Source organism: Rhagoletis pomonella, unplaced genomic scaffold (assembly GCF_013731165.1).
Source record: "Rhagoletis pomonella isolate Grant_MI unplaced genomic scaffold, Rhpom_1.0 Rhpom_scaffold_00001, whole genome shotgun sequence".
NCBI classification, from domain to species: Eukaryota; Metazoa; Arthropoda; class Insecta; order Diptera; family Tephritidae; genus Rhagoletis; species Rhagoletis pomonella.
Genome location: NW_023458555.1, coordinates 55,261,249 through 55,289,201, shown reverse-complemented (window position 1 = coordinate 55,289,201; position 27,953 = coordinate 55,261,249). Strand labels below are relative to the sequence as shown.

The 27,953-nt window shown below is 35.5% G+C and overlaps 1 protein-coding gene across 1 annotated transcript in view; it reads right to left on the bottom strand.

Moving 5' to 3' along the window:
• LOC118746292 overlaps positions 1-16,198 on the bottom strand; it is a 62,496-nt gene extending 46,298 nt beyond the window's left edge. The window contains exons 1-2 of the mRNA XM_036480138.1: positions 15,932-16,198; positions 2,850-3,003 (exon numbers count right to left, since the gene is read on the bottom strand). Of these exons, the coding sequence (XP_036336031.1) occupies positions 2,850-3,003; positions 15,932-16,080 (303 nt within the window). The 5' untranslated portion in view covers positions 16,081-16,198. The remainder of the gene's footprint in view (positions 1-2,849; positions 3,004-15,931) is intronic.
• Between the last annotated feature and the right edge of the window lie 11,755 nt (positions 16,199-27,953).

The following is a 27,953-nucleotide window of genomic DNA, read 5'->3' as shown; positions in this document are numbered from 1 at the left end:
GGCGCAGAAGCATGGACAATGACAACATCCGATGAGGCGGCTCTTGGAGTGTTTGAGAGAAAGATTTTGCGGAAGATTTACGGGCCTTTACGCGTTGGCGACGGCGAGTACCGCAGACGATGGAACGATGAGCTGTATGAGCTTTACAACGATATGGACATAGTGCAGCGAATTAAAATACAGCGGCTCCGCTGGCTTGGTCATTTCGTTCGAATGGACACCGACGCTCCAGCTCTGAAAGTATTCAACTCGGAACACGCTGGTGGTAGCAGAGGAAGAGGGAGGCCCCCACTGCTATGGAAAGATCAGGTGGAGAAGGACTTGGCTTCACTTGGCGTTTCCAATTGGCGTCAGTTGGCACAGAGGAGAAACGACTGGCGTGCTTTACTGAACTCGGCCAAAATCGCTTATGCGGTTACAGCGCCAGAAAAGAAGAAGAAGAGAACAAAAGTTTATCAACGATTTTTGGCTTCAAGTAGCATTTGCGCTCTGAAATATGTATATTGCTGAATAATGTATGTATGAGTGAAAGCTATCGATAGTGCTTCCAAAACCATCGATGTTTTCGATAGTCAAAAACCATCGATACTATCTAGTTAGGGTTGCCAGATTTTTTATGCGCGAAATCAGTACGTTCGACTTTTTCATGTTAAAAAAATCAGTACTTTTCAGTACATTTTTACTCAAAGCATAATTATGAATGTAAGTAACATATAATAAGGGTTTGAAAAACTGTCAGCACAGCAGCAACAGCTCTTTTATTTTTTCCTTTGCGAAGTTGCCGTACAATCAGTAATTCCATACATAAAGTCCACTGTAAAGTTAGTTGCAGCATATTGACATAATTTTCAATGCGATATCTGTAAAAAATTGCAACAAACTTTACAGTGGACTTTATTTTGACTATGACTACGGGCCAATCACTTTAATCCTATTTTTAGCTAATTTAAAAAAGGTAAATTAGATGAAGTCAGTGAACTTCCTATTCTTCTTAAACGGAATCGCTATATCTATAAATTATTTTATACTTTTTAGTTCTTATTGTAATAAAAGAGTGTTTATAGTTTTTTAACTATAATTTTATTTTCTACTTTTTAGTTTTTTGAAATCTTGCAATTAATATTATACTGTCTGTATATTTCTCACTCTGTCCATTTCTTTCAATGTGAAGAAAATTTTCCGCACCCTGCTTTTTAGCTACACTTTTTACCTAACGTGCTAGATTTGACCTTAACAAACAAATTTTTCAATGTATTTCAATTAAATAGGTAAGACACATATTCTGAATATAAACCAAATCGGAGCACAGATGCCGATTTTTCAATTATATACCACATAACTGCCAAAATTTTTTGTGTAGTTATTTCTTTTCATGTAAGCAATATGCATTTGAAATGTGAACTTAATCGGATCATAAATACGGTTTTCCAAATATCTCGACTCCTGCGCCACCTATCAGCAAAATTTTTTGCGAATTTATTTCTTTTCACGCAAGTAATATATGTTCTAAATATGAACCAGATCAGACTATAAATTTGGGTTTTACAAACATCTCGACTCCTGCGCCACCTAGCGGCAACATTTTTTTTTTTGATTTATTTCTTTTCATATAAGTAATATATGTTCCAAATATGAACCAAATCAGACTATAAATGCGGGTTTTACAAATATCTCGACTCCTGCGCCACCTAGCGGATTAAGTCATCTTTTATATTGCATTGCCCTCGCGTACTGAGCTAAGTTTGAAGTTTCAAGTCTGTAGCTCATCGGCAAGTTTGTTAAATATTGACTGCAAAGTTCCAGGACATACAAAGATACATACATACATACATACAAGTGAAGTTAAATAAAAGCTTGTAAAAATTAGATAATTTCCATTTTCAGTGTTTAAATAGTCAAAGAATTCTATACATTTCATTTTGAAATTAATTTTAATTTGAATTTCACTTTCAAAAAGTATAATTAAAAAAAAAATAAAAAATTTCTTATTATTAAAATGAAAATTATTTTCGAGATAACTAACAACACTCGACAAAACAATGTCCGCCTTCTTTTTAAATAATTTAAGCTTAAGAAAGTCCTAAAGTATTTTGTTTGAACTGAAAATTCAGTACAAATTTTGAAAAATCAGGACATTAGCGTACTGATTGAAAAAGTGAATAAAATCAGTACAAGAGTTGAAAAATCAGGACTATACTGATAAAATCAGTACGTCTGGCAACCGTATATCTAGTTTGCAATAGCGCTGCAAAACTATCGATTGTACTATCGATAGTTTTATTTTTGGAAACACATCGATTATTTTCTGGAGATAGTCGATAGTTTCGATAGTGCCAGTGCAGTGAAATTTTATGATCTTTTCTTAAATAAGTCACGATGTAAATTTAACTAAGGAAAATATTTAGAATTTCACGTTTAAGATGTGATATTTATATTTACATATGGGAAATATTTACATTTACATATGTACATATGTATATATTATACACATTTTGTTCGGAGTTGAAGTTTCGCTACATATACAACACGGTATTATACGATACTATCGAAAATATCGATAGTATTTTTCAAACTATCGAATGGCGTCACTACCGATAGTTTTGCAGCTCTAGTTTGAAACAAACATGAAGAAAATGTCTATTATCGATTTTTCGCCATTTACAAATTTTGGTTTTCAACTAATGATCTGATTGATAAAAAAAATTACGAATTTAGTTTTTTGAATTTTTAAAATTTGTAACAATACTGACCCGTTGGTTGTGCTTATAAAATTTTTTATATGAAGTATTTAAAGATACCAAAAGCGGAATGACTGTAACAAAATCTTGGCCGCTGGTCAGTGTACTTACGTTTTCATTAACTACGCGCTGCTTTATCCATTCATTTTCTAAGCTAGTTTCCAATGATACTGAATCCATGCAACGTCTGCGACAGAAGTTTCTGGCTGTCAACCAATCTTCTTCCACGCCTTTCAATTGAGGATCGCGCCAAGAAAAGAAGTAGCTGCAGAAAAGAAAAATGAAGAGAAGTTAAGATTTTTTCAGGGATCAAAAATAATGATTTTTTTTTCATTTGAATGAAATGGTTGCGCAAAATGTCTATCTTTAATTTATTTTGGTCGCGGAACGAATATAAGTGAGAATATCCAATATATCAATGGTTATCAATAACCGTTATCGTATGCTTTTTAGTTATCATACCCAAAAAAAATTTGTCTTATAGAAATTATAATACCGGTTGAAACTAGCACGATATTTTTTATTCTTGTTGTCCCCTTTTGTTTTAGCATATCTAATGAAGGACTAAAACGATAATAAAAGCTAGTCGCTTTTTAAAAATCAAAAATAATAAAATTCGCTTCGCATGAGATTCGAATCGCGGTGCACAGTGATGCTAGGCGACACTCTATCTGTTTGCCAACGCCACATATAAAATCTCGTTGCTTAAGCTGATGCTTGTACCCAAACGAGATTAATCTAGGAACAGTTGAGAGATTAATGGCATAATTTTTTGTAAGGAATGTATAATTCAGTTTTTTTTTAAACTGCAAGTGCTGAAAAAGCAGGAAACAAGTTTTAGTGATTGCATACATTTCAAAATACTGTTAATTTTTCTGTTTAACTTTCTATCTCTTGAATCATTGTTTCATCACATATACTTACAACTTTCTTATATGCAACAATAATTGTGTAAAGCTTGATTTTAATTAAACATAACTAGTTAAAAAAGATTGAATTAAAGTAACGAAGTGGGATAGTTAAAATAATCCCCTGATGAGATAGTTACTAAAAAAAAGATTTCTCAGCCGGCCCCAGGATTCGATCATAGAACTTTCAGAATGGTGATTTGACACTCTGGCCGCATATCTCAAAAGTATTAAATACAATACTCCAACTACATGGATACCTAGCTAACGCGATCTTCTTTCTCCAATTCAAAAATGTTTGTCTAGTGAAAATAGAAAATGAACATACATAAGTCTTGAAAAATTTCCAAATTTTTAAGTCGCAAAAGGGTATTGACGGAAGTAAAAAATGAAAAGTGAGTAGCAGTGGCGGATACACGGGGGGATTTTGGGGGTTAGAACTTCGTCAACTGAAAAATGTATATCTTTGTGAATATTCATAGATGCTAGACAGTTGAGCCTTTCTTGACATGTCGTATTTCTCAAGTAGGTTTTAATTCTTTTCAAGCCTGAAAAGCTTCGTTCAGGTGTGGCTATTGAAACGGGAAAAAGTGCCAATATACGTAAGATCTTAAAAACATTCCCAAAAGACGTTGTACTAGCTACTTGTAATGCTTCGAGAGCATTTCGAAAATGTTCGTGTGAAACTCGCTTTTTCCCACATTTTTACCTCCAGAAGAAAGTTTTTTTTCGAGCAGTCGATTACTTTTTCATAGAAAGCAAACAATTCTTCAGTTTTTTTTCGTTAAAATCATACTTTGGAAACAAAACACTAAAATTATTTAAAACTGATTTATGGTTTAGGAACCGGCTTTTCAAATGAGCAATATATGTATCGAGGAAGGGAATGTAAAAAGCAATGCGATAGTATGCCGCGGCGTCTCCGGTTTTCACATTAAAGCGATTCTTTTGGCGACTGCTGTATCGCGGTACTTTGATTTCTGTACCTAGGTTGGTGCATACTTCTTCTACGTGTTCGAAAAGCAAATGAAAGTTTTTTTCTGCATCTTGTCGCATTTCTTCAAATTCCTTTAAAGCGTCGTCGGCTAAGCTCATTATCATACTTGTAATTGCCGGCTAGCAAAGCAACAACAATTTATAAAAAAGCAAATGCTTGGCTGTTGTCGCTGTGCTAACAGTTTTTCAAACCCTGATAATTTCTATAGATATTCGCACGATACAAATAATTTTTACGGTATTTTCCCCGTGACAAATAAAAAGTTTTTTGACAATTGGAAGAAATACAACTTCGAAAGTCTTTTTTTAAACGATTTTTCATATTGCTACGTTAGAGCTGTTGCCGAGAAACTTATGGATACATATACATATACTCAAAAATTGCTCGTTTAATTTCCCGCAAATTTGACAACATCAAGGCGCACGCCACAAATCAGAGGAGAAGCTCGGCCAAACACTAACATATGTGTAAGCGCCAATCTATTATTATTGTTATATGATGATGATGACCCAACTGCTGTTGTTCTTCGACTCCAATGCTTTCAAGAGACTGAGAGACCAGGGCATGAATCACGTAACTTTGAAACGATAGTCGTTCAAACGATGCTGACAAAACGACCTCGTAAAAACACTGATTTATGCATGTGTGTTGCTGTTACGTGTTACTATTACTGTTACGTGAAGCGAAACTGGAATCGAGTTAACATTATTATTTCAAATGTTTTACTAATTCAAAGAGAGGTTTGCTTTTCCATTAAATTATATCACCTGAAAAAGATCAAATGAGATTATAGAACTTAACTTCAGAAATAATAAAATTTATGAAACTAAAATAAAAGTTGATTGACCTTTTTTAATCCAAGTTTAAAAAATCTAAATATACAATCACTAGCTGATAGTCGCAGCAGCCAGAGATAATTTTGATTGTAATAGATATTTTTACAACTAATATAAAAAATGTATACAATGAAATATAATTACTAGGGCGGGTCAATTTGTATTTGGACTATGCGCGTATAGCCCAAAAGAATTATACGTGTAATTCGAAGCAAATTTGCCGAAGAATCCATGGGTCTAAAATCAATTTGGAGTTTGCCAAACTGCGCAAATAGGTTTATTAGCATTTCGCTGTAGCGTCGTAAAGAAAGGCTTATATTCGCAATTTGGCAACTCCACATTGATTTTAGAGCCATTGTTTCATCGGCAAATTCGCTTAGAATTATGCTTTACGCGCATAGTAAAAAAATTTACCCGCCCTGATAATCACACTTTAAATTAGCTCTGATCCAATACTTTTCGTGAAAAATCCCGTAAAACTGGCAAACAGCAAAATTACTCTCTGAAATGAGAGTAAAAAGTGAGTAACAACAAAAAGTACGGGAACAAAAAAAAAAACATTTTTCCCGTAAAAACGTCAACCAGTGATTGCTTGACACTTTTCATGATTTTACCAGAAGAAAAAGTACGGGTAAATCTTGCAACTTCATTCTCTACACAACTTCCTAAAATTCGCTCTCATTTACAGGATTTTGGAACGAGAGCATTTTTCCTGGAACTTCCTGCAAGTTCGGGTAAAATCCTGTAAGTTCATTAAGAACTGGATCAGAGCTATGGTGTATCATCGGACTTATAATTTTATGAGACTATGTCACACTCAATTGTCAATTGTGTAAGCGAAACTTATTATTTTTTAATTCAATGTCAAACCTTCTAAAGTCATTTAATATGTTTTAATAAAATGCCACAGAATTACATATACATATGTAAGCATACTCAATGTTAGTCACCCTGTGACATTCCCACGTTCTAATTCATATACATACATACGTCAAAATTCAGAATGATAGAATACAAATCGGTAAAAACCAAAGTAGCGGTATCCCTGATGGCACCACCATTGTTTTTCATTGTGCTGTAAATTTCCTCATCACTACCGAATATTCTGGAAAATTATCTTACCATCATTGGCGAAGAAAATATCGACGAGAGTAGACGTGCCAGACCAAATACAGTGTTGAAACGCGCGCAATTAAGCGTGCCTAGTAGAAGTTCAAATATTTAAGCATTTTATATTGCAATTTATTTTAAATAAACACCAACTACAAGCGTCAATCTACGCCAATCGTCTTATCATTTCTACAGCTTTCAACATTATATTTGGTACGTCTGCGAGGAACAAAATTGAGTCAACACTTGCTGGTACGTCTGCGAGGAACAAAATCGAGTTTGCAAAATTTGTGGTACGTTTTTGAGGAACAGTATTGAGTTTTACAACTTTCGGGTGTGTCACCATGATGTGGGTCTGGAGTTGCATAGTTTCTGGCACGAAACCGGCGCAGTTGTTATAGCTTATTAATACGTCTGCCCGGCATAAGGGGTGCATGTCACGCGAGTCGGATAGTTATTTTCTACGGAGCCGAGTGGTGGAAAGGGTAGCCAGCGAAAGCGAGTCATCGTTTGAAAGTACGATTATGGAGGATTCAGTACGGCTAGCCACAGCGGGTGAAGACCACTTGAACGCTATTATCGCGACTTTAAATGCCTTGCGGGCATCAGTTGAAGAGTTGCGGAACAGAACGCTGGAAAGCCAGAGGGACATCGTGAGGCTACGAGAAGAAATGCAACCACAAAGTGAAGAAAATGTAACTGTACATCCAGCACCAAGCGAGGTAAGACACACAGTTGTGCCAGCCAGATTTGGCGGTAAAATTATACGGCTTGCCAACGTTTAGCTGCAATGCCGAAGAGTGGCCTCTGTTCGTAACCAACTTTAATGAAACTACGCAGGCATTTAGCTACAATAATCGACAAAATTTAATGCGTTTACAAAAGTGCTTGGTGGGGCCAGCAAAAGAAGCAGTGGCATCAATGTTAATTTACCCTGACGACGTGCCAAATGTGTTGAACGAGTTGGAGTTTAGGTTCGGTAGGCCCGACATTTTAGTAAAATAGCAGCTTAGTAAATTACAATAACTCCCGACTATAGTCGATCACAAGCCTGAGCAGATAGTGTCATTTTCTACCAAGGTGCGTAATGTGGTAGCGTTTTTGAAATTGGCGAAGTGTGACCAGCACTTATCGAACGTTTGCTTACTAGAGCAAATGATTTGCCCCCGAACAAGCAGTTCGACTGGGCCAAGCATGTCGCTACGCTGAATAGGTACCCCACAGTAGAAGATTTTTCTGCATGGCTTAGTGACTTGGCTAGAGTTGTTTGTTTGATGCCGGCTGCCAACACAAATATTTACAAGCATAATTGCCGTCTTGTACAGCAGACGTCCAAGCAGCTATTTAAAATTCTTCCGGTTAACCTTTATGGGCCGAATGGTAAATACAAAGTTTTGCAATGTTCGATGAAGGGTCAGCGATCACAATAATAGAAGACGAGACTGCTAAGAGCATTGGGCTTAAGGGTCACCGTCAACCCCTTACGCTCCAGTGGTACAACGACAGGGTCGTGACCGAGGAATCATTCAAGGTAACCTTTGAAATTGTTAGCTGTTGCGATAATACTAGATTTTCATTGAAAATCGTACATACGGTAAAAAATCTGAATTTACCTAAGCAGTCTTTTGCTAAAGAAGATTTCTACCATTTAAGAGACCTGCCATTGCAAGACTACAGCATGGCGAAACCTGTTTTGTTGTTCGGTTTAAATGAAGCATATTTAGGTATCAGCTCGAGTACCGTTCTGGCTGACCATGAAAGTCCGGTGGCTATCAAAACGTCATTGGGTTGGGTGGTGTATGGTCCGACCAAGTTTGTGTCAACGACAGGCTTGCGAATGTTGCACGTGCGAGAATGCCAACAGCTACACCAACTGGTTTTAAACTATTTCGAAACGGATAACTTAGGCATAAGCCCAGTTACAGAGAAGTTCGAGACCGACGCAGAGAAGCAAGCAAACGCTTTATTGAAGTCAACAATGCGGCAATTAGGTAATCGCTACGAGGTCGGGGTTCTGTGGAAAACCTTTCCACCTCAGCTTCCACGCAGCCGAGAGATGGCGGTAAAGCGTTTGTTATCGATTGAAAGGAGGATGAGCCGTGACCAAGAGTTTGCACTCCGGTATAAGCGTGAAATAGCCAAGTATGTGGAAAAAGGGTAAGCCAGAGAGGTAACCGATGAAGAGCTCAATGCGTCAGATCCTCAAATCTGGTATCTGCCGCACTTCGCTGTTTTCAACCCGAATAAACCTACCAAGCTTCGCATAGTTTTCGACGCCGCAGCCTCAGTCAATGGAGTGTGACTGAATTCAGCTTTGCTGAAAGGCCCCGAGCAAGCACAACCGCCACTACGCATATTGTTACAGTTAAGACAAGGGTAGATCGGAGTTGCGGCAGATATCATAGAGATGTTCTCACAAATAAAGGTACGACCGATAGATCAACACGCACAACGGTATTTATGGCGGAACGGGCACTCCAACGAACCTATACAAGAGTATTTGATGACAACGATGATTTTCGGTGCAGTTTGCTCACCGCGTATCGCCGATAGGGATGCAAATTTTCAGAGCCAACATCGATACATCGATATTTCGATGTATCGTAAACATTAACATCGATGCCGAAAAAAATCGCCCTAAACCTACAGATACATCGATATTTTCCGATGTTTCTCTTTTTTAATAAGTATATTTCAGGTACTTCATGATTTGCAGGTTTTTACAGGAAGCTGTTAACGTACGCCAACTTCCATAAGGTTTATTAATGGCGAAAACCGCTTTACTTGTAAAACCTGCAAATCCTGAAATACCTGGAACTGACTTGTTAAAATTTCAAGAAATACCTAGTTTCCATCTAAACTGCTACATTGTTAACATTTCAATGGGTGGTTTTTTGAATTTAATTAGATTTCCTTCCAATGTCATAATAGATTTGCTGTTTACGCGCAGATAATACTTACACTCACCTTAAGTCGTATTGAAATACTGTAACTACGTCATGGAAATCGCCTATGTTCAACGTTGCCGATTGCTTTTATTAAGTGCATGGCTGCCACCACCCGTAATACGCTCACCCAAAAGGGCTCTGTCCCATGGTCAGTAATTATCACGATATTTGGATCGCGATCGATATTGATGGATTGATGGATCGCGCACGAATGCTACATGTTCAATATTTATCGCGTCAGTATTTGCATATTTTTTTTTGCTGAACGCTTATTATGACGCAAGAAACTATTTTTATTTTGTACGTATAATTAACAGATAATGCATTCCACAATTATTTTAAGATTTGTTAAATTTGTTTTGAAAGATTTTAAGCCCCGAGAGTGAAGGCAGGGCCGATGTTTACATTATGAGAGTAAAAGATGTACTGAAGAAATGTATGGATCGCGTTTTGAAAGTGCTACACGTTCAATATTTATTGACGGTATTGCGATCCGCGATCCAGATTTCAAAATTTTTAGAAATTTTGCGATATGGATCACGATCCATCAATACTGCATACTACACCGTCAATAAATATCGCGATACTTGGATCACGTCAATAAATACTGACCGTGTGACAGAGCCCAAAGAATATAACACAAAGATGTGAACGTAATGGCAATTTTGAACCGAAACTAAAGTCGATGTTTAAAACATCGTTAAAATTGACGTCGATATATCGCCAATTTTTCGATGTTGAGTAATTTTCAAATATCGATGGTAAACATCGGTTTTTTACCCGATGTTATCGATGTTTCAGAAACATCGATGCATCGTTTGCATCTCTAATCGCCGAGCGCGTGAAGAATAAAAACGCCGAAAGATTTGAAACAGAATTCCCGAAAGCGGCATTTGCCATAATAAATAACCACTACATGGATGACCTGGTTGCCAGTTTTGATGATGCACACGAAGCCATTACAGTCTGCCAACAGATTATAAACATCAATTTGGAAGCAGGTTTCGAATTAAGAGATTTCATATCCAACTGCAGTAACGTAGAGAGAGCGTTGAACAAAACACCACCAACAACGCGTGAATCAATTAACATAACATGGAACGCAGTGAAACCGCCGAAAAGGTCCTCGGCATGTACTGGAACACCAAAGAAGACGCATTCGAGTTCCATACGAAGTTTCATCACGTACCGCAATCAGTGCTTTCTAGTGAGCGAGCTCCTACGAAACGGGAGTTACTCAGCATCGTAACAGCAGTTTTCGACCCATTTGGGCTATTGGCGAATTTCTTAATCTCTTCGAAAATTATGGTGCAAGAAACCTGGAGGCAAGGCGTCAACTGGGACGAAGCTCTTTCTGTAGATCTGACAGCGAAATGGATACCCTGGTGGAAAGAGTTTCAGCGCATCAGAAATTTTCATATTCCATGGTGCTACTCGGCCAATATCTCATGTAGCAGCAACATAGAACTGCACATCTTTGTCGACGCTAGCCAAGTAGCATTTGCAGCAGTTGGTTACTTACGCGTGGTGCACAACGGCGTAGTGGACGTGACTTTCGTAATGGCCAAAACTCGCACCGCCCCTAATCGCTTAATGTCTATTCCTAGACTTGAGTTGCAAGCAGCAGTACTGGGCACCAGATTAAGTAAGATGTTTGTTAGCTACCACGACTTCAATATCAGCCGCATTCTGTTTTGGAGCTACTCGCAGACTGTATTTCAATTGATTTATTCCTCCGAGAGAAAATACAAGGCCTTCGAGGTCATCGCGTTGCTGAAATCATAAGCGTAACTGTTCCTGAGCAGTGGCGTTGGGTTCCCACTAATAGCAACCCAGCAGACGCAGCTACACGACCGTCAAATCCAACTAGGTTCAATACAGATAACCTCTGCATCAACGGCCCTGAATTCCTTAAGTAGAACGAGCCACTATTGTCGAGCGTCCCGCAGTAATGCTTGAAGAAGTTCAACCTAACCGTCTCCTTTATTGTCAGGCAAGTAAACATTTAATTGATTTTACTACATTTCGTTCATACTTGAAGACAAAACGGATAGTCGCATGGGTGTTACGAGCCAAATTGTTGTTTAATAAAAAGTCAGTCAATATGCGTCTGTCGAATGTACTTACCGCTGCGGAAATTGAAGAAGCAGAAATAATGATCTGTAAAACGGTGCAACAAGAGTGTTTCGCAAGCGAGATTTCGTCGCGTCAGCTTTCAAGACAGAGTGCAGTGTACAGTCTCACACCCTATCTCGACGAAAAGGGTCTTTTGCAATGGTCGCATCGATATGGCAACGTATTTACCTTTCGAGACGCGTCATCCTATTTTATTGCCGGCGAAGCAAATCGTCGCAGAACTATTCGTCAAGCACCATCACGGGAAAGGTCAAACTGTCTTGAATGCAGATTGAGCAAATGGGCAGCTGCCAGCTGACCGCGTTACACCCTATGCACGACCATTTTCTTACACAGGCGTAGACCTCTTTGAGCCTTTTAATGTCGCAATCGGGCGGTGACGAGAGAAGAGGTGGGGTGTTATCTTCACTTGTTTAACTGTAAGAGCAGCGCATATCGAACTAGCCGAGGATCTGTCTACAGACGCATTTATTTTATGCCTAGGAAATTTCATAAGTCGACGGGGGACCCAAGTAAGGATTAGAAGCGACAATGGGACTAATTTCATCGGCGCCCAAAAGGAGTTAAAAAACGCCGAGCAACTATTTGATACAGACCGCATTCAAGAAGAAGCCGCGAACTATAATCAGCCTCATTGCGTATGTCGTAAATTAGGCTAAATTGTACGACTCGTCAACAGTAGCATTGTCTATTGTCGTAATGAAATAAGTAACGACTAAAATCGTCGAAAACTATACAGTGCTGCCAAGTTTTTCCGTTTTAATACACTAGTCGAGTGGAAATTTTAGGCAATGGCGTGGAATTTTCGATACGATTCGACTCTCGAAAAAGACTTGCATTCGACACGACTCTCGCAATGAGGGTGAATATTGAATGGCTATTCAACTGCCCCGCCCATCCCAGTGCAGGCGGTTGCTGGGAGCGTCTTATACGAATTGTTAAATCTCTACTGAACCGAACTCTACGTGAAACAACGCCTAAAGTAGCAACCTTGCAAAGCGTGTTGAGATGACCTTGGCTTGACTTCTAGAAGATCTTGAGGAATCAAGGGCCCTCTATATTCAGATTCAGCACTGAGAAAAACAAACAGATTTTACTTTTATTTTTATTGAATAAATTTCTTGTTCAATTTGACCCTCAAACGACGTCGGATCTGACATAATGGAAGTTAACGGACCTCGGATTCGGGTTCAGCGAGTCTAAAACCCCATATTATTCAATGACCACGAACCTGACGTAATGGGAGCTGACAGACCTCGGACCTCAGCGCATCGAATAACATAGGGATAAAGACGTTTGGTTTAATATGCAGACACTCTTGTTTTTGGAGACCTGTGTAATTAGTATTGAGTTTCATTTTTTGGCTCAACGGAAATAATTATTAGTTGATTTTTTTTGGATCACAAATGACGGTTATTTTATGATTTTTATTTTTTCGCCCAGAGATAATATTTATTATTGGGTTTTATTTTTCCACCTAAAAATAATGATTATGCACAAAATTTAAAAGGCCATAAAGACGCAACCAACTAAAATTTTGACCTGAAAATTTCGGAACTTATCTACATCTATATATAATACGCGAAGGGATTTTTGTCCAGGTCATCAGATCTGTACCGTTGTTCTGGTTTGTACAAATTAGGTGACAAATGAAAGGACTGGGGCTCTAGATGTGCAATAAGGTTCTACCTTTTCGGAAAGAGTCGCCACCTGTTGAACAATTAAACTCTAATTATTTACTAATCAGTGCCATTAGAACCCGCACCGTTTGTTCGATTCTCAAAAATTACGTGTCAAATTAAAGGGCTTGGAATGTAGAGTTGCAATAAGGTTTCACTTTTTCGGAAAGAGTTGCACCCTGTTAAGGATTTAAGCTCAAATTATTAAAAGAGTTAAATCAATTGTTACAATATGGGCATCAACCGAATTGGGTTGCCACAAGTTATATGAAATATTAAAATTGGTTGTCGAATTATAGTTTTAAGAAATATTTAGTTTGACAATTTATAATATTTTTGATGTGTCTGAGGGTTGCCATCAGTTGAAACGGTTAAATTTAAATTATTGAATAACTTAAATGAATTATAAAGAGATTGTTGTCGATCGTAATGGGGTTAAAACCCTTTATTTCTGAGCTATATTTACTGGGGTTGGCACGTGTTTAAAAAATCAAATTGAACTTAGTTCATCAGTTACTTGAAATATTTATGACAACAATTTCATACGAAAGATATTTAAGAAGATTTTAGTTCGAAACTGGTTTTGAATTGAGTTTAATTTAACACAATCTTATGCAATTTTAATATCTGGGTATCAAATCAACGAGTGTTTAGAAATTTGAATTTTGAACGTTTAGAATTTTTTTTGGGTTGCCACCTGTTGAAAAAATTAAATTAAATTATTTAGTAAGTTAACTGCATTGTCCAAATATGGGTATCATTCGAAACGAGTTTCAAAATAATTTATTTCTGATCTGTATTTAAAAGAAATATCTACCACGTCTCTAAAACGTCTCACGATCTAAAATTTTTTTTTGTTGGAAAATGCTTTTAAATAGGCCCACCTGTCTAAAAAGTCGAAGTTTTACTTATACAAGTTAAATGAAATATCGAAATATTAGTGAAAAACGAAAGAGTTTAAGGAAACCTTTAGTTTGGAATACTTTTAATTGCGGTTGCTACCAATTTTTTTTAAGGTCATTATATCTTCATCGTTATTTCGAAATTCCATACTAAGAACTCAAGTTAAATAACTGGGATTGTACATAGATGTGCAATAAGGATTTTGTTTTTTGAAGTTAGGACTTTTTAACGGTATAGAGTGATTGAAAATTTTATGGAAAGAAAAATCGACAACATGCGACACCTCTCTTTACTCAGAAATGTCTTAACATGAATCACTAGGAATATTTTTTGGGGTTTCGAAAAGGTTTTTAAAAAATTAAATTCAATTCAGGCGTTTAAACGCCATGCGGGTTCACTAGTTCCGTTTGTTAGGGTGTCGCTACCTCTAAAAAGGGTGCGTCGGAAATCATACTGGTATACATAGCTCTTGAGTTTTTTGAGTGAAAAAATAAAACTCACTAATAATTATTATCTTTGAACGAAAAAAATATATAAAATAATCATTATTTTTTATCAAAAAATAAATAAAAATAAGATAATAATAATTTCATTTGAGCGAAATATAAAACTCAATTATTAGTTATTATATTTAATCGTTATTGGTTAAAATCGAAAAAAATCATTGTAAATTACAATAGAACATATCGAGCCCTAACCGCCAAAATAACGTAAGCGACATTTTTTTTCAAAATTTTCTTTTTGAAGCAGAAATATTCCTAGAGCATCTAGATACATTTCTGCATCAAAAAGAAAATTTTGAAAAAAATTTCGCTTACGTTATTTTGGCGGTTAGGGCTCGATATGAACACAAATACGTGATAGGTTAAATTGTATTACAAGGATCACAACTTCTTGATTTTTTTGGTTAAAATTTAAAAGATAATGATTATTTTACATTCCTGTATAAGAAACTTATTTGTAAGAAACATGAAAAATTATCAGAATTGTTTCATTCTTTTATTAAAAGGACGCGCATAATTTTATAAAGGTAGACAATTCAACATTTTTTTTTTTGCTTCATGAGAAAAACGTCACCATGGGTAAAGTGGAGTAGTGTAGTAAGTTTCAAATCGTAGTGGATCTAGTAAACTTCTAACCCTGCTCAGGACTAAGTTTTTTGATTCGCTGAGCAAAGTGGAAATGAGTAAAGTTTCAAACAATGCAAACTCTCATTGAATGGCGACACAAAATAATGATTTTCTTTGCAAATTTTAGCGCTGCGAATTTTGTATCTGAGAATGGACGGTTTTTATTTTTTTAGTTTAAGTACCATAACTGTGTGTCTAGCATTTTGAAATCAGCACTTTGCATATATAAAGAATTTTATCGAAAATTTGCTATGTTTATAAGGATTTTTAGAGCAAACATAAAATACGTGCGCACAATAAAAGTATGAGAGTTGTACTTCTAATTATCTGTGATTATCACTGTTCACCCAACAATTTTGTTTCAAACTAAGTCTTAACAAGCCACATTTTTATTTAAAACATTTCTACACTTCTCAATTTGTTAGCACGTATGATTATTTTAAAACCTTATTATGCAATCCTTTATATTCTAATATTTGTAATTTTGTGTTAATTGATTAGATATTTCCTCAGCCACTACGTGCCACTTTTCTATCCATTACTCACCCTTTGCCATCGGGTGTCTTTTCGTGAATAATCCTTTGAGCGCACAATTGTGGATTAGGGGGATCCAACACGCGTCCATTCGAAAATTGTGCAGAGCTTAGACTCACAATGCTAATTAAGCAAATTCCGGCAAATACGAACACTTTCATTTTACCACAGTATTATTTTTTTTTGTCTAAGTAATTTCTATTTACACAACACTTTCGTTTTCGTTTCAGTCAGTCGCGAGCACCACCACAACCGTATTTTTCTAAGTGACATGAAATTTTTTATGCTACCTTGCTTTATATACGACCTGCGGCAGTAAGTCGAATGGTGGTACTGAGTGGATAACTTAGTGAGTGCGTTACTCTGTCACTTGGCCTCCAACAAGTCTTGGCTCGCTCAAATGTTAATTGAGTTTTGAGATTGTTTTGACTGCAGTCGCATGCTTTGCTATGGCCATATTTATTGCTGGTTTGAGAAATTACAACGTGAGGCGACTACCTGACACGTTCATAACATTGAGTGGATTTGCTGGACAGTGTTGGTTGTTTGCGATTATCGGCGGCTCAAAAATATTAATGAGAACACCAAAAATGTGAAAAAGGAAAAACCTAAGTAAACGAAGAAGGAAAGAACGGCTAAGTTTATTTAAGTACGTGATTATCGCTTCTTATTTGTTAAGTTTTTTTTTTAATGCTGAAAAATAGCTACTTGTGTTCATCATCCGGCTCCACACTTGTAAACATTTAGACTTACGTGCGTATATATGTATGTATGTATGTATGTAGATGTCAATATGTGTTGGCTTCCCGTTCAATGTGAGAGTAGAATACCAATTTATTTTAACAAAATTCTTTATGTTAAATGCGTGAGGCAAAATTTACTTTATTCAATAACTCAAAATAAATACATTATAGTTCTTGATACTTCGTTCTATGCCGGTTTAGCACTAGCCGATTTGTTGAACTGCAACAAAATCTCTTTTATATTTCTAATTGCTGTGTTGTTGCATGCAGCAATATATTTTTATATATGTATATGGGTCATTCCATACAATATTTACACCTCAATATTTTTTTTGGGATGCAGTATATTTTTTACATTTTTTATCGAAAAAAATAAGACACCTATTTTTTTATTTCGTCATGATATTCGAAAATCTCGAAAAATTGTTTGCAGTTAATAAACTATTTGTCGGAGAAAATCAGTTAAGGTATCAAAATGTGCGCAATTATCTCGGCTTTCCATGAGAGTGTGAGACAGGTTAAAATAAATTTTGCAATAACAATTGGATTTTTTAATTCTTTATTTTTTTCATTAACTTCATCATGTTTGATTTTTATTTTTTTCAACCTGAATAGTTGTCAGACTTAATCGGGTAAGCTGTAAAAATTTGCGAATGGAAATACCAAAACTGTAGAAGTTACGAGTTTTTTCATACCAGGTTGAAGTTAATGAAAAAAATAAAAAATAAGAAAGTGCCAATTTTTATTGCAAATCAGTTAAGGTATCAAAATGTGCGCAATTACCTCGGCTTTCCATGAGAGTATGAGACAGATCAAAATAAATTTTGCAATAGAAACTGTAATTTTTTTATTTTTTTCATTAACTTCATCATTTTTGATTTTTAATTTTTTCAACCTGAATAGTTGTCACACTTTATCGGGTAAGCTGTAAAAATTTGAGAATGGAGACACCAAAACTTTAGTATGTATAAACTTTACGTACGCAGGTATGAAAAACTCGTAACTTCCACACTTTTGGTGTTTCAATTCTCAAATTTTTACAGCATACTCCAAAAATTTTGACAACTATTCAGGTTGAAAAAATAAAGATCAAACATGATGAAGTTAATAAAAAAATAAAAAATGCGATTTTTTAATGCAAACATTTTTTAATTTTAATCTATCTTACATTCTTATGGAAAGCCGCGCTAATTACGCATATTTACCTTACCTCTACTGATTTTCTCCGACAAATAGTTTATTAATTGCAAACAATTGAAAAAAGATACTTCCCCGTGAGTTAAAAATTTCGGGAGTTTTTTCGAGATTTTCGAATATCATGACGAAATAAAATAATAGGTGTCTTCTTTTTTTCGATAAAGAATGCAAAAAAATATATTTCACCTCCAAAAAAATATTAAGGTGTAAATATTGTATGGGATGACCCATATACATATCTACATACCGTATCTTTAGTATAAATTTGAAGTTGTAATATTGTTTAGCTAAAGCACTTTATTTGGTATTCCTACAAGTGATGAAGCTTGTTGCGAACACCGGAATAAGATTGTTGTAATGATAATAAGGAGGGGCATAAATGACAATATTTTCTTAAATGTGTGGCGTTCAACTTACATATCGTCGTTTAAAGTGCAAAACCGCGTATCAACAAAATGCAAAACCGCTTATCAGCAAAATGCAAAACCGCGTGTGTGAAGTTGTAGAAATTATTTTCTAGAGCGTAAAAACACTCATATTTCAAAATGGTTCTCTTTTTTATAAAGCAATCGCATTTCTGGCTAGTATATTTCAGGACGAATGGATAAGGATTGAGCCAAGAGCTTGTGTGAGCAAATCCAATTTTTGGCAGCCAATGTCAGTTACGCGGTCTTGCAGAATGACGATACGCGGTTTTGTACTTTAAACGACGATATGTATGTACATGCATACATATCTTCCAGTGTTTTTGGTGCCACCTGAGTGTTGAATACCTAATTGGCCCTATGTCGCGTTGTCACTGAGGAAATTTTCTCAGACAAGTTTGCCTCAATTTATTGAGATCCCCTGCTTGGCTTTGAGCATCTTGGTGGCAAATATTTACTTGCGTTACGGTATGTACATTGTACATATTTATGAATGCATGTAGATACGAAGTTTGTGATTCCATGACAACTTTTGCCTTTGAGCGCTTAAGTTACGCAATTTTGTCGATGCTTCACTTTGGTTTCGAACACTTTAGACCAGAGCTTCTTAAACTGTGTTCCGCGTAGAAAAGTCACGGGGGTTCCGCGAGATCAATAAGCACGGGGGTCGGTTTGAGTTGCACACAGAAAGAAAAGTTCTATAAACAGCTTGACCGAGACGCAATTATTTATTTTTAAGTATGCATACAGATGTGCTTGTAGGTGGTATGATTGCCGTACTGAGTGCCATACCTACATAAGAGCTTGCGTTTGCTACCTTGTTTTTTTCTAACCGGTATGTGTTGTTGGCCGCTGTAGCCAAAGAATTATATAAAACTTTCTACAAGGAACGCGATGAATTGCCAAATGAAATGTGAAATGTCATAACTAGGAAATTGGTAAATCACCTAGAATCTCAAATTGTTTTTCGGATGGTAGTAGTAATATCGGTTTGGACATTCAGACCTTATATCGAACTACTATTTTATACAATAGTTAACAGTGAAACAATTTCATTATTCACATTAAAATATAAAGTATGTATACTATTTCTATTTAGTAAAAGTTTTTATTCATATTTAAATTGCACTGCCTTCGATTTTTATTAATTTGATATGGGGTTCCTTGAAGTGAAAGGTGATTTGTAAGGGTTCCATCATCTTAAAAGTTTAAGAACCCCTGCTTTAGACAACAATTGAACAAGCCAAGAAAAAATTATATGTAAATAAGTGCGTCTCTGGGTCTGCATAAAAGTGCGTGATTATACACTCATACACACAGTTATTGCAAGTAAAATTGGTTCACTCCAAAAGGCTTTCATGTTAAATAAATTTTGTTATTTTTTTTTTATAAACATTCGGCTCATAAAGTTTCTACAAACTACCGTTATTAATTGAGCTTTTTTTAACGGTCTCGCGCATTTTCTTCCATACAATGTGTGATTGAATTAATTTTTGTCAGAAATCAACGGTAATTTGTAGATATTTCAAACTTGCATCTTATTCTACTGAAATTCAGTGGGCTGCAAAATAGCATACCCGAACATTCCAAAAGATCCTGATAAAAGAGTTGAAAATTTTCATGAAAATTATTGGATAGTTTATCATTTTCCTAGTTTCTTTAAAAAATTTTGGATTTTGGTTTTTATGCTTATTGTTGTGCTATGAACCAAATTTAAAAAAATACCTAACATTTTTTAACATGAATGACTCCGGCGACATTAACACTTTTTTATTTGTAGAGTGGGCCATTTTGACTGGCTGCAACTATGTATATTAAGGGCGCCCTTATTTTTACAAATCCAAATTTCCACGGGCGCCGCACAGTGTGCTTCTTCAGCACTCCATGCGATTAATCGTAGCGCTTTCGACAGAGGCAACATTTTGATATGAAACAAAGGGTTGAAAGCTTATGTTATTCCCTTTCAGGGAAAAATACTACCATTGACCCATAATTACTTCTTGACCTTAAAAAAATTTGTCAAAAATAGTGTTCTTCGAAAAAAACATGCAAAATTCACCGGATTTGTTCCAACAATTTTTTTTGTCTGTTTTATTATTTTTATATTAAGGATTTTGTGACGAGAAACACGATTCCAATTTAAAAAATGCATTTTTGGGTGCATTTTGTTTTTATTTGCATGTAGCTGTGCATCCTTCTCACAATTTTTTATCACACGAAGAACAAGCACGCTATAGTACTATTAAAGATCTTTAATTTGAGCCATGGTGGAAATCTTTAGACCCTCTGAGAGCCAGGTTATAACAATTTTAAACCAAACATCGAATCTGCTGTACGAGATTTTACTCGGAAATTAGAAGTAAAAATGCATAAATGTCGAATGAAATTTCGAAGTTTATCTTCAAAATCGTTATAATATGGCTCTCAAAAGGCCTAGAGACCTTGGCTCGAATTATAGGTCTTGAATAGCACTAAAACGCACTTCGAGTGATATAAAATTGTGTGACGGATGCACAGCTGCGTGCAAATAAAAAAGTGCATTACATAATGCATTTTTCTAAATGAAGTGTTAGATTATTCGTCGTTTTTTTAACAGTGGAATCGTGTTTCTCGTCTCAAAATCTATAATCTTATATATAACAAGTAATTTTTAAGCAAAAAACAAAACCGACTTTAATTCTCATATAATCCAGTTATTGGGTCTAAGAAAATTAGTATGGGATCACCCTTGAGGTACCACCTTTCCGATGAAAGAAGAATTATCGAAATCGGTAGCATACATAAAAAAAATATATATGTATGCCAGACCTATTACAGATTCCGAGTGAATTCCCGTCGTGAAAAAATCTCCTGTCACGAATTCGGGAGAAATGTTATCAGAAATTCCGATGCATTCATAGTTAGTGCTGCTTTTGGTTTTCGTTTGTTTTTTATGTTTTGGTTTGATAGTTCTAAATCAAAAGAAAATAAATGACAATAAACTAACTCGAAATCAGTGATACCATTCTCACGAATCTCGAATTTGTGGGCGAATTTCGTGATCACGACGGAATTCATGATAGCGATTTCCGACGGAATTGATGATAGGCCTGTATATTCCGACGAACTGATAACATTCTCCTTTTTGTGAAGTCGGTTTAATATAAATGCACGTATTTGGTGTGACCTTATAACTTGAGAACGGCTTCTCTGAATTCCACCAAATTTATACGGCATATTTGTGATATCATGCAGATGCAGATGGTTTGCGGCACTAAAATTTTCATGTTGTATATCTCTTGAAATATTTGTGGTAGAGTTCTGGAAATCGGTATAGAGAGAAAATAGGCGGTATTGGAAAAGAGGCGTGGCACCTCCCATCTATATATATACAAATGTTGTGTGTGTGCCTCTAAACTTGAGAACGGCTGCATAGATTTGAACTTTTCTCCTAGATTGTTCAGTGAACACCAGGTTTATTTATAATGGAAAAATTTGGAGGTTTGCCACCTGTTTGAAAATTTTAAATATTACACCATGGGTATCAAATTAATGAGGTTTAAGAAAGATTACTGCTGGAAATACTTTTGGGAGGTTTTCCACCTATTTAAAAATTTGAACTCAGTTAAATTGATAAAATAAATGAAATGTGACAATGTGGGTATCAAATTAAAGAAGCTTAAGAAATATAACTGCTGGAAATATTTTTGAGGAGGGTACCACCTATTTGAAAATTTTAACTAAGTTAAATTGGTGAAATAAATGAAATATTGCAATATGGGTATCAAACTGAAGAGTTTTAGGAAGGCTTAAAGTCGAAATTGAATTGATAAAATAAATCACATATTACAACAAAAATACTTTTGAGGAGGGTTGCCACCTGTTTGAAAATTTTAATTTAGTTAAAGTAGTTAAATAAATGAAATATTGCAATGTGGGTATCAAACTAAAGAGTAAGAAAATTTGCAATCGAAAGAGTTTTAGAAGATTTACAGTCGCAAATATGTTTGAGGATATTTGATGTATTTTCTACCATTTTTACCAACAAAGACTGAAAATCTACCAATATTTTGCGGAAAGAAAGCAAAGAGATTTAAATGAACATACGAATTTTGTCATCGAATACACGTTAAATAAAAATGAAAATTTAACTTTAACGGAGAATAATGGTTTGAGCCTCTCTCAATTCAAATTAATACAGGGCCCGAATTGGATGCCTTATCCGCGATCGAATAAAATTTTATACGAATTTTTTTTTGAGCATTCGGTAGTGAGTTTGCTTTTTCAATTCAAATTGAATTGGGGAAGAAATGCTGTTGTTTTATTTCATTCCATTCAAATCGAGTTTCATTCGTGATTCGGGCTCAGTTTTATGAACATATAGGTTTTTTTCGCGCGCTACCAACAACAAAAAAATAAAAATTAACGAGTTTTTTATATTACCGTGTGCCCGGCAATGGCAAACCTCCGAGTGTATTCTACCATGAAAACAGCTTCTCATAAAAGTACAATCGCCTTTCGGTGTCGGCGTTGGTCCCTCCCTTTTGTGTGACAACATTGAAGCGCACGCCACAAAACGGAGGAGGATAATCGGAAAATACAATTTATCCCAAGGCAAATTCATATTAGGTGCTAGCAGGAGTATAAAAACAAAAATTACACTAATAAATTGTACGCACAATGCCATTAAGAATTACAACAAATACATTATTTTGTCATTAAGAACCACCGAGGCGAAAATCTAGCTGTTCCGCTAACACCCTCTTTTCTCATATTTTACCCCCACTTCTACCGAAGTCCGTGCATGGGTTCAATCAATCATATCCAAATTAAAACGTGAGAAGAGAGGCATTTATGATCGCATGATGCAAATGTTAAGATAATAAAAGCTGCAGAACTCAACCACTCTGGTAGAATTTTTTAAAGGGCTTTTAATTTTTGGGGTATGCCGATGACATCGACATCATCGGTAATAAAAACATCGAAGTCTGTTCTGCCTTTTCCACGTTGGATAAAGAAGCAAAGTGATTGGGTCTGGTGATCAACGAGGACAAGACGAAGTATCTGCTGTCATCAAACAAACAGTAAAGAATTTCGATAACTTGGGAACCAGCATAACACCGAAAAAAAATGTCGGCATCGAAATCCGACGCAGAATCACTCTAGCCAACAAGTGTTACTTTGGACTGAATATGCAATTCGGGAGCTGACGCAGAAACTTAAAAAAATACAACATTCGATTAAGCGGCTCTTGGAGTATTCGAGAGAAAGATCTTAGGGGAGATTTAGAGGTCTCTACACGTTGGCGACGGTGAGTACCGCAGACGATGGAACGATGAGCTTAATGAGCTTTACAACGAAATGGACATAGTGCATCAATCAAAACACAGCGGCTCCGTTGGCTCGGGTAGGTCATTCGATTGGGCACCGGCGTTCCAGGTCTGAAAGTATTCAACTATCTATCCGGTGGTTATAGCAGAGGAACAGGGAGGACCACACTGCAATGGAGAGGCCAAGTTGAGAAGGACTTGGTTTCACGTGGCATTTTCGATTTGCGTCAGTGGAAACAGAGAGAAATTACTGGCGTGTTTTGTCGAACTCGGCCAAAATCGCTTATGCGGTTACATCGTCAAATAAGAAGATGAAAATGATAAATAACGGAGTTGGAAGACCTTTCTCTTGGCTGCGCCGGGAGGAACTAGGAAAACATTCCTTGTCAGATTGATTCTGGTAACGTTTCGATAAAAAAAAAATTACATAGCCTTAGCTCTCGCTTCGTCTGGAATAGCGGCGACATTGTTAGCAGCTCTTAAGGTGCCATTGAAATCATCGAAACTCCCGGGTGCAATATTTCCAGAACATCCGGTATGGAAAAGTATAATAAAAATGTAAACTTATTGTTTGGTATGACTGCACGATGGCACATAAAAAATCACTTGAATTCCTTGATGGATCGGTGCGAGATTTGCGTAGAAACATTCAACCATTCGGGGATGCATTGCTCGCAGGAGATTTTACGCAAACATTGCCTGTAACTTCCTGATCTCCACCAGCAGACAAGATAATTGCTTTCCTAAAATATTCAACATTATGACAACACGAATATAGATTGCGAATTTGTATGTTCAGCCACAAAACGATCTATCAGCCGAGGTAATTTCGTGACAATTACTGACTATTGGGAGTTGATGAGAGCTCAGGACGAATTTCATTGCCTCATAACTTTTGTAACATAGAAACATCGAAAGGAGAGCTAATCGAATGAATGCTTCTTAATATTCAAATTAATTATAAGAATCACGATTGGCTCAGTGAACGGGTTATTCTTGCCGCGAAGATTAAGGATGTCTATCAACTCAATAATGATATTCAATCCAGCATTCAAAGTGAGGAAATATCATATACATACGTCGATAAACACAGTTGTGGAAACCGATGAACCAGTTAATTATCCAACGGATATTTTGAACGCGATTGATCTTTCAGGAATGACTCCTCATACTGAAAATGAAAATAGGCGTGCCAATTATCATGTTACGGAATATTAATTAGCCAAAACTCTACAACGGGACGGCATCGCTGTTTAGAAATTGATGAAGAACTAAGTGGAAGCAAAGATTTTAACGTGGCCTTTCAAAGGTGAAGATGTCCTCATCCCTCGCATTCCCATGATTCCGACCGAAACGCCATTTCAATTTAAAAAAGTTTAATTCGCTATTAATAAAGCTCACGGTCAATATTTGGAAAATTATGTGGAGATAAAAAGTACGTAAATTAATTTAAACTAGAGTGCCAGTTACTGTCGAAATTCGACAGTTTTTCTAGTTTTAGAAGCCTTGGAGGGGTTTTCTAACTTAACACGTAGCAAAACTTATACGGTACAAATTAACTAACCGAAAAATCTTCTGCTAAAACGGCACTAAATTTTTTTTTTATCTGAGAAGGTCTTTGGCAGGACTTGGAATTGACCCGATACATTCAAGTTTGTCGATAAATTTCAATGATTTGATACATATCGATAGTTCGATGAATTTCAAGAACACTAAAATTCGATAACTGAACAAAATTCGTTAACTCGACCAATTTCGATAACTGTGAAATTCGATGGCTCGATAAATTTCGATAACTCAAAAATGTAAAAACTTTGGATACCTTTATAAATTTTTACTTTTGACATCTCCACATTTTTTCGAAAACTATCTAAACATTTTGATAACTCGTTACACTCTGTTAAGACGATTAAATTCGATAAGCAGTGATAAATGGATAAGCTTATATAACCTTGAAATTTCGATAAATCGATATATTTTGAAAATTGTAAGTTGAAAGAACTCTATTCATTACGATACCTCGATAAATTTCGTTAAGTCTATAAATAATGATAATTCAATAAATATCGATAACTTGATACATTTCTTTAACTTGGCAAATTTCGTTGATCCCACACGTTTTTATAGCTCGATAACTATCCGTAAATTTGGACAACTAAGTTTCTGTGTCTATAAATTTCGACAACTCAGTAAACATTGATCAGTATGAATAATTCGATTCGTTGCGATAACTTAATAAGTATGGATAAATTTCGATAATTATAAACGTCGATGATTCGATAAATTTCAGTAACCTTTATGGCTGATTTTAATTCGATTCCTATCGGAAAATTTCAACTCTGTTAACCTAATTCCTTTGTATTTCTCATTGTCTCCATTTTCGCCTTTATCTCAATTTTCGTCTTTATCTTCACTTTTGCCTTTTTTTTGTCTTCACCGTTATCACTTGTTTCTTCATCTTCATATTTATCTTTATTTCAAAGTTTAATTTCAAATACGAAGTAAAACAAAATGCCAAACATCTTAAATTGAACAGGTTGCAAAAACAACCATACACAAATATGGAAATTTTTAAACGACGATTTTCAACCAATTTCGAAACTATGAAAACTCTCCTCATCTACAGAAAATTACCTTTCCAACGGTGTTTTTGGTTTTGAAATCGGCAGCTTTACCTTGGTCTACATCTTTGTTTTTATCTTTCACATCTTTGCTTATATCCTTTTCTTTTTGTGTTCACGTAGGTGAGATGAGGTGCGATGACGTGATAAGATGTGACGTGATTTTATGTGATGTGATAGGATGTCATGTCATGTGTTGTCATATCCTCTGATGTCATGTCATATGATGTCATATCATATGATGCCATATCATGTGATGCCACGTCATGTAATACCATGTCATGTCATACGATGTCATATCATGTGATGTCAAGTCATGTGATGTCATGCCATATAATGTGATGCCATATCATATAATGCCATGTCACGTGATATCGTGTGATGTGATATCATATTATGTGATCTAATATCATGTGATGTCTCTTCATATCATGTGATAAAATGTGATGTCATGTAATGTGATCACATTCCATGTTCCGATTAGTATATCGATAACCCTGCTGATAACTGTGTCGATAAAAATACCGATAATGATATCCATAAACATATATACAACGATTGTAAAATCGATTAATTCATCGATAAATATAACAATCATCAGTATCGATTATTGTACATATCGTTAGCAATATAAATGACTAAATCGATAACAAAATCAATTATTTAATCGATTATTATACCGATAACAATATCCATTATTGTATTGATAACAATATCGATTATATTGATTATTACATCGATTACAATATCGGTTATTTAATCAATAACAATATCGATTATTTTATCGATAGCAATATCTATTATTATTCCGATAAAAATATCGAGTTTTTAATCGATAACAATATCGATCTTCATCCTCATCCTTTTCTTCATATTTATCTTTATTTTTGCATATTCCTCTTCACCTTTACCTTAAAGTGTTTAAATTTACTTTGATCTTCGTTTTTGCCTGTATATTTAGGCATCTTTGTTTTTGTTTTTATTCTCAAACCGCTAAACCGCTGAGAACCATTGGCATGTGGATTATTCCCTTTGAACTTGGCAATTTACTCAAAACTAACCAACTGCCGCTAAAGAAGTTTCACTTCATAAATTCAAGAAATTTTCTTACCCTTTCAGTTACCCTAATTCTAATGTATCTGTCATTGCCTCCATTTTCGTCTTTATCTTCACTTTTGCCTTCTTTTTTTTTGATTTCATCGTTATCATTTATTTCTTCATCTTCATATTTATCTTTATTTCAAAGCTTAATTTCAAATGTGAAGTGAAACAACATGCGAAACATGTCAAATTGAACATGTTGCAGCAACATCTATACACAATTCCCAAATGTTTAAACGACGGTTTTGGGCGTAATTTTCAACCAATTGTGAAACCATAAAAACTCTGCTCATCTACGGAAAAATTCCTTTCCAATGGTGTTCTTGGTTTTGAAATCGGTTCGGTAGAATCGCCAAACGAACGGAGACAAAATTTATGTTAGCGTATTAATATATAGATAATTATTCCAATTTAAATATATACAATTTTTTTTTTAATTTCATTTGGAGAAGACCTCAGCCACCATCAGAATCATGGTTTGTAGTAGCTCTGTAAAACATAAATCAATTCATAAACTGTAATAACATGAATTCCGCGTGAATTTCATAAGATTTAAACATGTAACCTCATGAAAATTCCTCGAATTTCGTTTGGAACATTTGTAGTTTCTTTACGGAATTTCAAACGATTTTTGAGGT